Below are 12,979 nucleotides of genomic sequence, written 5' to 3'. Positions count from 1 at the left end.
CAGTAGTATTATAAACAACGTTTATAAACAAACATAGGCTTTGAAATTAGCCTAAGCTTGCTAACTGAAACCAGTGAAGTCAGTGACGTACTATATTTTTTTCTTCTAAAGTGTGACAGCATCTGTCATTGTTTTTACTTTTAAAAAATATTAACATAAAAGTGAGTCTCCCTTTATAAAAGTAGTATTTACAGCAACTTTTTAATCACACATTCTTTTTCTTTTTTTGCAGACTATGTAAGTATTTACTAATAATATTCTAAAACACCAGAAAAATATGGATTATTTTTTGCTGTATGCCATGTAAAGCTGCAACACGGGTACCAGAAGCTCAGTATGAAACAAAAAATGTACAATACCCATCTTTATACCAATGCTGATAGCTTACTCCAGGACGGTGTAGAATTTAAATTTTCCAGTCTTTGAGTTTCAACAGCTAAAAAATGTCATTAGGCAAATACTGGGGACAACACAGGAACGTACAAAGTGGCATTACCTGTGCACAAACATTAGGGGACAGTTGACAGTTTAAAAGAAATTTAATTTATTACACAGCTTTAAGGGATGGGGATGCCAAAAGCCAGAGTTGGAAAAATGTAGAGCTTGACTTCTTGTTTTGATTGACTGGAGTAAATGCCACTCACCCATTAAACTGCAAAGGCAAGGCTCCGCCCTGACTCTCCAACAGACCCCGCCTTTGCCCCATGGCCACTTCACATGCGTTCTCAGTTGAGTAGAGGTTGATTGGCGTGTTATACACTGATGGCTGGGGCGGAACGAGGACAGGTGGGGATGGGGGAGAGGATGAGGATGGATAGGAGACAGGAGGTGGGGGAGGAGGGAAGGGAAGACTGCACGACTGGGAGGAGGCAGGAGTAAAGGCAGAGGACGGGGATGGAATAAAGGGAGTAAAAGGGGCCTGTGAAGGATGGTACTCCATGTCTTTACCACAGACACCAAAAGGCCTTGGGTTTTTGCTGCAGGGGATGGTGGGAGGGTTGGATGGGCTGAAGGAGTGCGGGTGAGGATGGGGTGGTGGTGGTGGATGGGTGAGGGCAACTGGTTTTATGATGTCTGTTCTTTCGTCCTATCGGCATTAAAAAAAAAAAGAGCATGCAGATACAAACAAAACAAAATAAAACAAATCACCACACAGCACAGCACACACATATACTGATGCTTCTCAGGTTATCATTCAAAGATGGGGTAATTAGACTTGACAACATTTAATTTCAAGTATAAAAAAGCACATAGACACCGTGCACTTATATAAAATGTGACCTGAAGCATCAGTATACTAAACTGTTATTGTAACTGAAAAAAAACAACACAAAATTAAAGAAAATGATGTGATTTCAACAGAAATTATGAGACAGTGATTTGCATGCAGGGTCATACAGCAAACTATGATACCTGAGGTAAGTACCTTGTTTTATTTAATGTCTGAATTTTAATCAGTTTAAAATTTTTATTTTTCCTGCTCCACTGTAACTCCACTGTCAGTCACACACAAAGGTTATTGTTTTAAATATAAACTAAATTTACTATTTGTGTGAAAAACATGAGTTAATGATAATCCTTCCCAAAAATGCAATAAAATTTTATGGGTTCACAAATAAGGTCTAGTTACTGGTTACAAGATTCTTATCCAGCTTAGTTATTTTAATGTCTTTATGATACAATTTTAGACAAAATACTGTCACTAATTTGAATGTTGTTACATGATAAGTCAGTAATAAATGCTCAAAAGAAACTTCTTAACTTTTCAAGACCATTGATGAAAACCTCACAAGTTATTATTAAGGTGGGTTGTACCACTGTGTACTTGTTTTATCAATAAGTAGCAGCTAAATGTTTGATTACAATTCAAACTTTACAAGCATACTATTCCACAGAGGTTAAAACTTTAGATTTTAAAAAATGATATTAAATTGTATGTACTTCAGCTACACAATATTTTCAACCTATGTGCTTTTTTCTGAGATCTATTTTTGATTTTTTCATATTCATTAACACACATGCTGTGCACTTATTGCGTACAACTTCCTGCCATTTCAGTGACATGCAAAGTGAAAGTACCTTTGGTGCCACGGGAGGAGGTTTGGGAACACTGGGGGCCCTGGAGGATGGAAGGAAAAAGAAAGAGTACATGAGTTAAGTCTGCTTGCATCACAAATGACACATAACAACAAGATGTAGATGTCTGATTTTGTTTTACAGGAGCTTAAACCAACCTGATACTCCTGCTGTTTGATACTCATGATACTGCATTTACTCATGATGCCCAAAGGTCAACTACAGGTTTTTGCCTACACTGATCAATTGACTCCAGAGGTCTACCAGCTCAGCACTTTATCCTGATGATCACTTTTATTGAGTTAAGACTGACCAATCTGTTTAAAATTGGTCATAGCTGCATCAACAGTTTGTCTTCTGCAACCTCAAAATAAACAGTATCAAGCATTCAAAGACAAACTACAGTGAGGAACAGTCACACACATGGAACAAATAAACGTAATTTACTGCATCAAATATTCATTGTCCATGAAGGTAAAAATAAAAGAAAGAAAAACATTAGTTCACATAAATTAAAGGTTAGGTAAACCTTGTTGTAACTGAAGACGTTTGACTGTCAGCAGCCCCAGCATTCCTCTAAGAGCAGCCTTCTAGAAACTTCCTGAGGGAGGTTCATGTCCTTCACTTTAAATGTGAGCCGACAGGCTTGTGGTAGCTAGAATCACATCAGGCTACAGACACAGCTACTCAGACGTTTGGCCTTTTCCTCTCTGTCTCTTGTTTCTCAGTCGTTTTTTTGTTTGCCATTAGTATCCTGTGATGGTCATCATGTTTCCTCAACATGAGATGTGAGGATCTAAAAAGATATTAACACCAGATGCAGAAGGATATGGTTCTATTAAATTAATCTGCAACTCCTCTGACCTGAACAGCTCAATTAAATGACCCTAAAGTGAGCCTGCTTTGATGACACTTTTACTCATAACTCTTAATGTGTCAAGATATTCTTAATATTACTTCTAACTTTGCTTCTCACCTGTTTTAGGTGTTGTAAAGTCAATGTGAGCTGTTTGCCTGCCCTGGCTTTCCTTGGACATACTATGCTGTATCAGGGCAGCACCAGTGTTTTCATTGACAGTTCAGATGGAAGCAATGATCTCACTTGCACCTCCATGGCATGGACTGTGAGAGGCACATAGAGTAGGGAGGGCAACAAGCAGGCATTTCAAATACTCCATCGGCATTCACGTGTGTGATTACACAGAAGCTATAACTGGAAACACCAACATGGAACTGCATCGGTGGTGGTGACGGGGGTCTTTGGACTTTGAAGTAAATGAGAATCAGAGTTTAATTTTACTCTTAGGCTTTTAAACCCTTTCTCTGGGGATTTAAAGAGTCAGGGGTAGTTTCAAGCTCCGGAAACACTTTATAAATATAGCATTTTTAAGAATCAGGATTTTGAACAACACTAAATCTGCTCTTTAAAGAGGACCAATGATCCTCTTGTAGAAGCTTGTTTTAGTCATTCCTTAGTTATTGCTCTTTAAGACCTCAGTAATACTTCTTCATTGGTAGTGTCATCTGGTTTTAGCTTTTAATATGGGAACCTCACCTCTATAACTGGTAGTAAATTCACTGGCAGGACTATCAGCATAACCTCAGCACTTGTGTATCCATCATCATGGGACCCTGCTCTCCTATTTTTCAACCATTTGCTTCACTTGGACCAAATATCATTCTTTAGTACAAGCCTGATTTGTTTTTAAGCGCTCTCATTTCTTATTAGTTAAGCTACAGCTTAAGTTACCAGGACCTTGTGTGATCTTGGGACCTCTCAAGAGAGTCTTAACTCCACAACTCTCTTAGCGTCACCTGAGCCTTGAAAATGTGTTTATGCTGTGGCAGTTGTAGTTCAATCACTGCCAGACGATGTGTCACCAGAATAAGAGCGTTCCGTTTAGCATCGTTGTCCTTCTAACTGTACCAAACACTTTGCGGCAGGAATGTTTCTCCATAGCTCATATGTGTCAGGGTCAAAGAGTAAGTGGATGCAAAACAGACATCGACGGTGTGACAATGACAAACATGACATGTCACACCACACCGTTGCTGAGCTGCTCGTCCATGTGTGCGTTCTTCATCTAAGTGGTGACCCAGCAAGATTTTGATTGGGTTCAGAGTTTAAGAGCAGCTGGTGTTCCTGTACTCAGAATCTGATACTCCGCATGCTTCATGTAAGCTGTCAGGACTCGATGTGGCTGTTTCCTCTACTCTGTTTCATATTCATGGAAGTTTTATATAATCCGGTGATTGGTCTATTCATGGGACTGTGAGTTGGATATTCCCCAGGTCTTCTTTGTGGTGACACCCATTTTGGTTTTGCTTTGATACCTTACCACATCCCTGTGCATGCTGTGGTTACAGTGGTGTGCTTAAACACTTTTCCATACTGTGTAAAATCATTTATACTGTCTTACTCCTCTTTGAAAGCTGGTCATAGAGTCTGCATTGACACAGACATTTTACATATTTACTTTACTTCCTTATGTTAAGTTTGAGTTTTTCTACACAAACTTGTACAAAAAACTGGTAACATGCTTTCATGAGCATTGTTTTTTCTCTGCTTTGTTCATACGCTCCATGGAGTTTTGGTATTTAAATTTACTGTGAATCATCAAAACTACTGAACTCCAATAATACAACTGAACTGAATTAAACAAGAAATTATACCAACTCATATTTGAGCCTGTTACTTATGGTATGGCATTTTATTTTGGCTTTGCACTCGAGGCCGACTTGTTGGCTACGGCTGCCTTTTGCAGCAGCTCTCTCTTCTTTGTCCGTTTCTAATTTGTTGTTCATGTACACCAAACTTTTTGTGGCTTCAATGATATTTTTACTACTTTTTCTCCTGTGTTTGTCTGGAGATCCTACATGTAACCATGGCCACATTGTTTACATGTGAACTCAGCTGTTAGCAGCCTGTAACATGTCAATGCTAACTGATGTAAGGCCTGATGTCTTCCCACACGGTGAGGAGCAGGAGGTGAGGACGACGTGCTGGTTCTCAGGTGTGAGCTAAGAAGTGACGACATGGACCTGTCCTTCCATCCATCGTTATTGGGAACGTCAGATCTATCTCCAATAAGATGGACGAGCTAGCTGTGCTAACCCAGCAACAGAGGGAATACCAGAGGGCAGAGTAGCATCATGCTATTCACAGACATGGCTAACGGAGCTAACATCAGACACCAACGCCACATTGGAAGAACTTCATCTGCTGTGAGCAGACAGGATACAGGAGACAGAGAGGAAGCATGACTGAAGAAGCTCAGTCCTGGACCCTGTGGAGGTGGAGGCTGGCTGAACTGGACAATGATGGACAAGCTGTCATCATATATTTTCTTATGGACCTTTATGCACTTTCTATACACTTTCTTACTTTTGTTTTCTTGATTGCTGTTGTGACTTCAATTTTATTGTAATTGTTACAATGACAATAAAGTTCTATTCTATTCTATTCTATTCTATTCTATTCTATTCTATTCTATTCTATTCTATTCTATTCTAGTTTCTATGACTAATGTTCAAGTACAGGAAAAGATGACAAGAGCTAAACATCAATAAAATTAAATAATCGTTTCATTTAATCTTCCCAGTGGTATTTTGTTTGACTTTGCCGTCATTTGTCACTTTTTCCACTGCTTTGAGTCACTCATAACGCCTTCCACATTAACAAACCTTAATAAATTGCCCTGTCACAATAAGAGTGGATCACTTTTATGTCTCCTCTTAGATCAACCATACTCATGCGGCTGTTTCACGTTCTCACTGGTGCCTTTGTGTTTAATCTCTTGTCTATTCTTACTTGAGTGAGATCAGTGACGAATGTTTCCAGGGCTGTGCCTGGACTAGCTGACAGCTTCACTAGCTAGCAACCAGCAACACTGAATCAACGAGAGATTGTTGTGTCCGTCAGTGTGTGTGTGTGTGTGTGTGAGAAGCAGGAAAGGTTCAGATGAAGTTGACACAGGCTGGGGTTTGTTAGTAACACCAATAAAATCTAAACACACCTATACAAGAAAAACACGCTTTAAGGGATTTTATGAGCAAAGGTAAGTCTGTCAAACAATCCCTTCATGTGTGTTTCACCCCTCCTAACATGAACGTGTTTTTACTTTTTCACAGCTGTTCAGCTACAACAAAATCTGAAAGCTTACACACACACACTCATGGCTGCATACTTAGTAGTCAAAATGTCAAACACTATCTTGTTTTAAAAGCTACGCACAAATCTTTTCCATGTCATCATGGAGGAGGTTTTAAATAAGGTGTGTTGTCATTTATATGAAAAAGGACTAAACACAGTGAGTGTATCTATTTTTAGATCAGCTAAGCCCTGGACGTTTCCAAATACTGTATGTGTGAAAAACCTCAACCTGATTGGTCCGTTCTGAGACCGCTTAGTTTTCTTTAGCAGAGCTGTACTGTGGTCCTGCTGGCCTCGGGTCCAGTTTGGTGTTTTTATGAGCCCTGCACTTATCTGAGATTTGCACCTAATTTGTCTTGTAGAGACATTTTTGGCAGCCTCTTCATGCTTTTTGTGGTAACATTTCCAACCCTGCCAAGGACAGAGGAGAATGATCTGTTACATCTGAAGCCAATACACTTGAAGTCAATGTTGAACATATCAATGCAAGGCTTTTAAAGGTGTTTCTGAAAGCTGTCAGTTCTGAAATAAGTAAAAATAATTCTTTTTGACTCCTTGTTGTACAAGCTGTATGGCAGCCTTATGGTGAAAAGTGTAGTTTACAGGACAAAATAATGATGTAACATCTCAGTGTGTCTTTGTGAACCCACATGCATCTGTCAAGCTACTGGGTAAGATTAAAGTTGACTTTCCAAATGATGCAGGGACAGATTTGAGCACAAAACACTTTGTATATGAGATTTTAAAATCAGAAACTCCAACAACTGTACAAATATAATACATGTCTTTTTTTATGTTTCTATTTTTTATTTGTGTTTTGTCTTCCTTTCTCTTCTCCTTTCCCCCTCCCCTTTTGACTTTCTTCCCACCTCTGCTGCCAGTTTTGTTCATTCTATTAGAAATGAGGTAAGTGTTTTTTTTTTACACAAAGGTGACAATGACTTTTGAAAGCCCTATAAAAATGTATGCTGTCATCATTCATGTAGGGGGACACTCTCTCTATCATTGTAACACGTCTTTTTTCTGGTGCCTTATTAGGAGACAGGAGAAAGACAGAGTGGTTTAATACTAATAAGAATTTAAACTGAGGCAGACTGACCAACTTGTCTCAGAGGAAACCAGGGAACCCAGTAAGGAAACACTGACTGCCATAGGGATCGCCACAAGCCCTGTACTTAAAGATGATGAGGGAACAGAACCTATCCTCTGGTATTCTGAATATGACTTTTTGAAAATAATTATTATTGATCTGCAACATTCATTTTCTGTTGTTGTTGTTGTTGAATCCAAAACCAAATGTGTTGCTACTTTGTCACTTTAAGATCAAAATGTGAGTTTATTTTCAGCAGCCCTTGAAATAGACCTGGAGGCTGGGTGTGCTTATCTTTATCAGTTCTTACATACTTTTGTTAGTCTGTGTTTGTGTGTGGGAGAGTTTTTTGAGTCCTGGAACCACATGAAAAAAACCTGAAGGGTAAAACCATCCCATTGTTCCATTTAGAAAAAAGAGTCCCCATTGGTACCATCCTGAAAAACGTCCTTATGATGTAACATAAATGAGTCTGTGTGTGTGTGTGTGTGTGTGTGTGTTTGCGTGTTATCTCCTCCTATCCTTTACCTCCCACCACTATCTCCACCGGGACCTTCACAGGCCTTTCAGCTGACAATGACGTCACATTTTATCCTTAAAAAGTACTTTGATACTGACCAGACCAAATGAACAAAATACGTCAAAAGTGGAGCTGTTTCTCTTCAGAAACAAGACTCGGTTTTCTCAGGACAGATTATTTGACAAAAGCACAGAAAACAGGAAAAACCTCCATAGTCAAATTTGAAGCTATTGTTTCAATGTTGATATTTTTTCCTCTTTCAAGGCAAAGCTCACAAGATGTAGGCCACATTACACATGAAGGTTTATGTTACATACATGCTGTCAATGCTCTCTATCTTTCATTGTTGCCTCAGATCAATACGGCGGGACAAAAAGCCGGAGGGCATAAATCAACTGTGGTTTTCTTGAAAGAAGCTGGAGCATGTAAAGCTGCCTGTTGTCTGGTTGTTTCATGTGGAACAAACATTGTGTTAAATGCTGACCTAACATGACCTAGATCTTTATGGAAGCTCTTAAAACAGCTTCTCTTTCACTTACATACCAACAAACAAACAAACAAACAAACAAAAAACACATTTGGCTTTATCTTAATCTGTGCAGATCTGTGGATATATGAGTTGATATCATCATCAATGTTCCTCTTTTCTTGCCTTGAGCCAGTGTGTTTCCTGTGGTAACGTAGCAACAAACAAGAACATTTTATAGTAGCTCACTTTTTAACAGAAACACACAGCAATGCAGTGGCACCCCAAGGAGTATTAAAAGCAGACCATGGGAGGAAACGGGCCCATTAGGTTGAGGGCAGGAGAAAAGAAACAGTGTCTCCAGAAGTGCACCAACCCCAACAGAAGGCATTCATTTGAGTATGCATCTGTAAAACCTTGAGCACATTTGAGCAATGCACAGCCATTGTATGGCACTACAGAAGAAGAGTTACTGCTATAACACAATTTCATAAAATTCAAGGTAATAAAATGAATGAGAAGTCTTTTAATTTTACAGCATCTTATTCATCCTGTATGTTTCCAAAGACAATAAATGATATTTATGTAGACATACTGTTAGAGAGGTAAGGCAGACATTTCTTTTTCATGTGCAGTGACAATGCAACAGCTTGATTTAACGGTAGTGTCTACAGGAGTGGGTGAGTGTGACTGCCCTTACTGTCTCCAGAGTCACAAGGCAGTAAAACGGCAGATGGGAGAGCTGGAGAGCTATGTTGTCTTTTGAAATCTAATTTAAGCTTTTACGGCTCTGTTTCTCCGCAGAAAGAAGAGGAAGAGAGGCGCTCAGGAGGACGCACAGAGATGGTTCAACCTGGCTAATTCAAAGCATGATTAAGTCATCATGATCACGTTCAGCTACAAAAACATTGCCCTACCTCCTTTAGCAAAAAAATTAAGTTAAAGTGGGGTAAATAAGTACTGAACGCGTCAACTTTTTTCTCATCACATTTATTTCCAAAGCTGCAATTTAAACAATATTTCTACCAGACATTGGAATCAACTCAAATAATCCACACATGAAAAGAAATCACAATGTTCAGGTCCATAAATAATAATTATGTGGAATGAAGTACGATAACACACCATGAAAAGGCTGTATACTTTGGTAAGGAAATGCACCATACCACCTGAAATCTGTCAGTAGTTATTACTTGAAGTAGTGCAAACCAACATCAGCTGGGCTAGAGCAAATTGATGGTCCTATAAACAAGGTTGTTTTTTTTTCACAAGCAGTTAAATACGACACACCTCATGATGGGTAAAGACAAAGAGCTCTCTGGAGACATTCACAACCTGATTGTTGCTCAGCATCAGAATAGAACTGGTTACAGACTTATATCAAAGCACCTGAATATTCCAGTCAGCACCGTTGGGGCCATTATTCACAAGTGGAAGAAGCACCACCTTACCATCAACAGGCCACGCACAGGAGCTCCTTGCAAGATTTCTGACCAGGGAGTCAGAAATAAAGTCAGAAGAGTACTCAACGAGCCAAGGACCACCCTGAAAGTGCTCCAGAAAGACTTGGAAGCAGCAGGTACAATTGTTACAGAGAAAACAATAGGCAATGCACTCCACCGCCATGGCCTCTATGGACGCTCAGCCCGCAAGACTCGATTCCTCAAGAAAAGGCATGTTGAAGCTGGTTTAAAGTTTACTAAACAACATCTTGACAAGCCTGTAGAATACTGGGAGAATGTCCTCTGGCCAGATGAGACCAAAATTGAACTTTTTGGTTGTCATACTACATACCATGTTTGGAGGAGAAATGGCACTACACATCACCCAAAAACACTAAACCAACAGTGAAGTTTGGAGGTGGAAGCATCATGGCATGGGGTTGTTTCTCATCTCATGGTGTTGATAAACTTCATGTAACTGACGGAGCAAAGAATGGAGTCATGTATGGGGAAATTCTTGATATGAATCTGCTGCCATCCACCAGGATGATGAAGATGAGACGTGGCTGGACCTTCCAGCAGGACAACCATCCAAAGAACACGGCAAATTTGACTCTCAAATGGTTTCATAAAAAGGAAATCAATCTGTTAGAATGGCCTAGTTAATCACTTGACTTAAATCCAATTAAACATTTGTGGAAAGAACTAAAGAAAAGGGTTCACCAGAGGGCACCAAAGAATATTCAAGATTTAAAGACAATCTATGCAGAGGAATGGGCCAAAATCACACCTGAGCAGTGTGGGCGATTAGTTAAAACATACAAGAAGCGTCTGGAAGCTGTCATTGCAAACAAAGGCTTCTCCACTAAGTATTAGATGAGTCTCAGTTAGCGTGTTCAATACTTTTTTCCCGTGTTTTTGTACTTAATTCCACATAATCATTATTTATGGACCTGAACGTTGTGATTTCTTTTCATGTGTGGATTACTTGAGTTAATACCAATGTCTGGTAGAAATTGTGTTTGAATTGCATCTTTGGAAATAAATGTGATGAGAAAAAAAGTTGACGCATTCAATACTTATTTTCCCCACTGTAAACTGAGTAACAAAATGACTTTACAGTTCACAGAATCAATGTTTGAGCCACAGCTAGTTTGTGAAATCTTACAAGTAGTTGGCATTTCTGAAAAGCAACAATCTTGGTTCCAACCACTCAGTAAGAGAAGTAGACAAACACCAGACTGATCCCCAGAGCAAATCTGAGTTTATCAAGTAATGTCTGGGCTGTCAGACCTTTTCAGTGTTCATCCTGAAGTTGTTCCCTAAAACTAACACAATACAGGTTCAACCAGCCAAAGCCCTGGTGTGATTTCATGAGACTAAGATGGAGGCTGCATTGTTTCAGGAGTGGGCTCTGGGTAGAAGGGCTTTAAGAATCTCTGCCTGAAGGCAAAGCCAGTACAAGCTGGGGCTCCATAAGGGAAATTAATGGGAGAGGAGGTCCAAAGTGAGGACAGCTACATAATTCTTGGGAGCCTCAAACAGGATAAATTAGAGCGGAGATCCAAGATTAAAGGCCACACTTTGTGAGATCCACCCATGCAACACAGAGTTATGGTCTCAAAACATGTACTCATGCACTTATTACATCAACACTCTTCTTCAGCATCTGAATAAACCCTAAATGATGACAGACACAACACTTGCTGAGATGTTTATTTAACCCAAGCTTACTGCTTTTTAGATAAAAGCTTTTTTCTTTCTGTCTGGCAGCTTTCAGGTTCTTTTTAAAGGCAGCAGAAAGAGGAATAAAAGGACATCAAACAGAAGAGAAACAACCCTTAGGCTTGGTCCAGCACTAAGCTCTGGGACAGCCTGCCTGTCAAAATGATCCACAGCTGGACCAGGAAGTGTTTTCCATATTGGACATCTGGTCTTAGAACTGTTAAGAGTGTTTCGGATATCAAAGTGTGTCGATATCACTTGCAGCGATTTACCAACAGGGATGTGATATTTACTGATAATAGTTAGTCTTTGTTCAGAGTTCAGCTGTGTTTTTCTGTTTTTCCTTGTGTTCTTATCACTCCTTCATACACACACACACACACACACACACACACACACACACACACACACCGTCTGAATCAAACCTCTGTTATTTGAATGACATCAAGAGTCACGTGTCCCATAAACTAAAGCAACACTGATATGACAGAGATCATAAAATGATCCTGGCAATAACTACGAACAAATGCCTGAAGTTTTGGGATTCCTCCTGCTTCTTTGTTTCCACTATAAAACCGCTGTATTTTCATGAGGTTAATTTGAAGAGGATAACAGTGGGAAAAAGTCAGGGAAACTGAGAGGACAGAGGTACACACAAGGAACAAAGCAACACAGACATTTTTCTGTTCCCAAAAGAGGCAAAGTCTGTAGGTTTAAACTCCTTGCCTGGGTTGAAGATGGAGTCATTCCTTTATGAAATTAAAGCAGAGCTAAAAGACTGATAGCTTCATTTGGCTGATTTCAAAAAAGATCCCAGCCAATCTGGACTGATAACAGAGCAGATTTCATGTGAGAACTGCGAGAGAAGATGGCAAATGTGCCTGAGACCCATGTGTAATGTGTTTGACAACATGATGATTGTATTTTATTAGAGGGTCATTTTTTACTATAATGAGAAGCTTATTTTGTTTGGAACAAAGCTGCTGAGTGTACAGTTTATTTTCTGTCTGCTCCTTACGCCCTGTAACTCATTCATGACGTTCACTCAGTGCTTATGAAATGTGACTTGTTGTTTTTCTCTTCTAATAGGTCCAGATGATTTTCTCACACACTTTCACCTGCCCCTTTGGGTATCATTCAACAATGCAGGCTGGCCTGAAGATGAGTGCTCTTGGCTTACAAAAAGATATATTTGGCAAAAAAATGAATTAAAAAAGCAGAGACAGATGAGCTCGACACTCTGTTCTTGGCCTCTGGATATGCGTGGTCCACCTTCTCAGACCTCTAAGGTTCTTCTTATTTGTATTTTAATTGGCAAAAACAACAGACTAGCGACAGACAGGCGGAGACAGGTGTGTCTCGTTGTAACTACATTCTCCTAGTGTTAGGATATAACTGGACAAGCCTGGCCAAAGATGATGGCTGGTAGTTTTAGATGATCTTTGGCAAATACGACAGACCAGTGAAAGACAGAGACAGGTGAGCCCAGTTTAGCGCTCTTGGCTTT

General features: G+C 39.6%; 1 protein-coding gene across 3 annotated transcripts in view; it reads right to left on the bottom strand.

The window, feature by feature from the left end:
- Positions 1 to 12,979, bottom strand: part of pdlim5a (PDZ and LIM domain 5a) — a 69,149-nt gene that overhangs the window by 32,501 nt on the left and 23,669 nt on the right. For 2 of the 3 annotated variants that reach the window (XM_074671399.1, XM_074671400.1), the window contains exon 4: positions 2,080 to 2,119. In XM_074671399.1, coding sequence (XP_074527500.1) covers positions 2,080 to 2,119 — 40 coding nt within the window. Of the gene's footprint in view, positions 1 to 644; positions 1,088 to 2,079; positions 2,120 to 12,979 lie in introns of all 3 variants that reach the window. The other variant, XM_074671398.1, reaches the window with a different exon arrangement.

The sequence above is a fragment of the Halichoeres trimaculatus genome, unplaced genomic scaffold (assembly GCF_033239565.1).
Source record: "Halichoeres trimaculatus isolate MK-OKI-2021-1 unplaced genomic scaffold, fHalTri1.1 fHalTri1_scaffold_5, whole genome shotgun sequence".
Classification (NCBI taxonomy): Eukaryota; Metazoa; Chordata; class Actinopteri; order Labriformes; family Labridae; genus Halichoeres; species Halichoeres trimaculatus.
The sequence above is the reverse complement of the archived record's forward strand: the minus strand, read 5'-3'. Positions and strand labels throughout refer to the sequence as shown.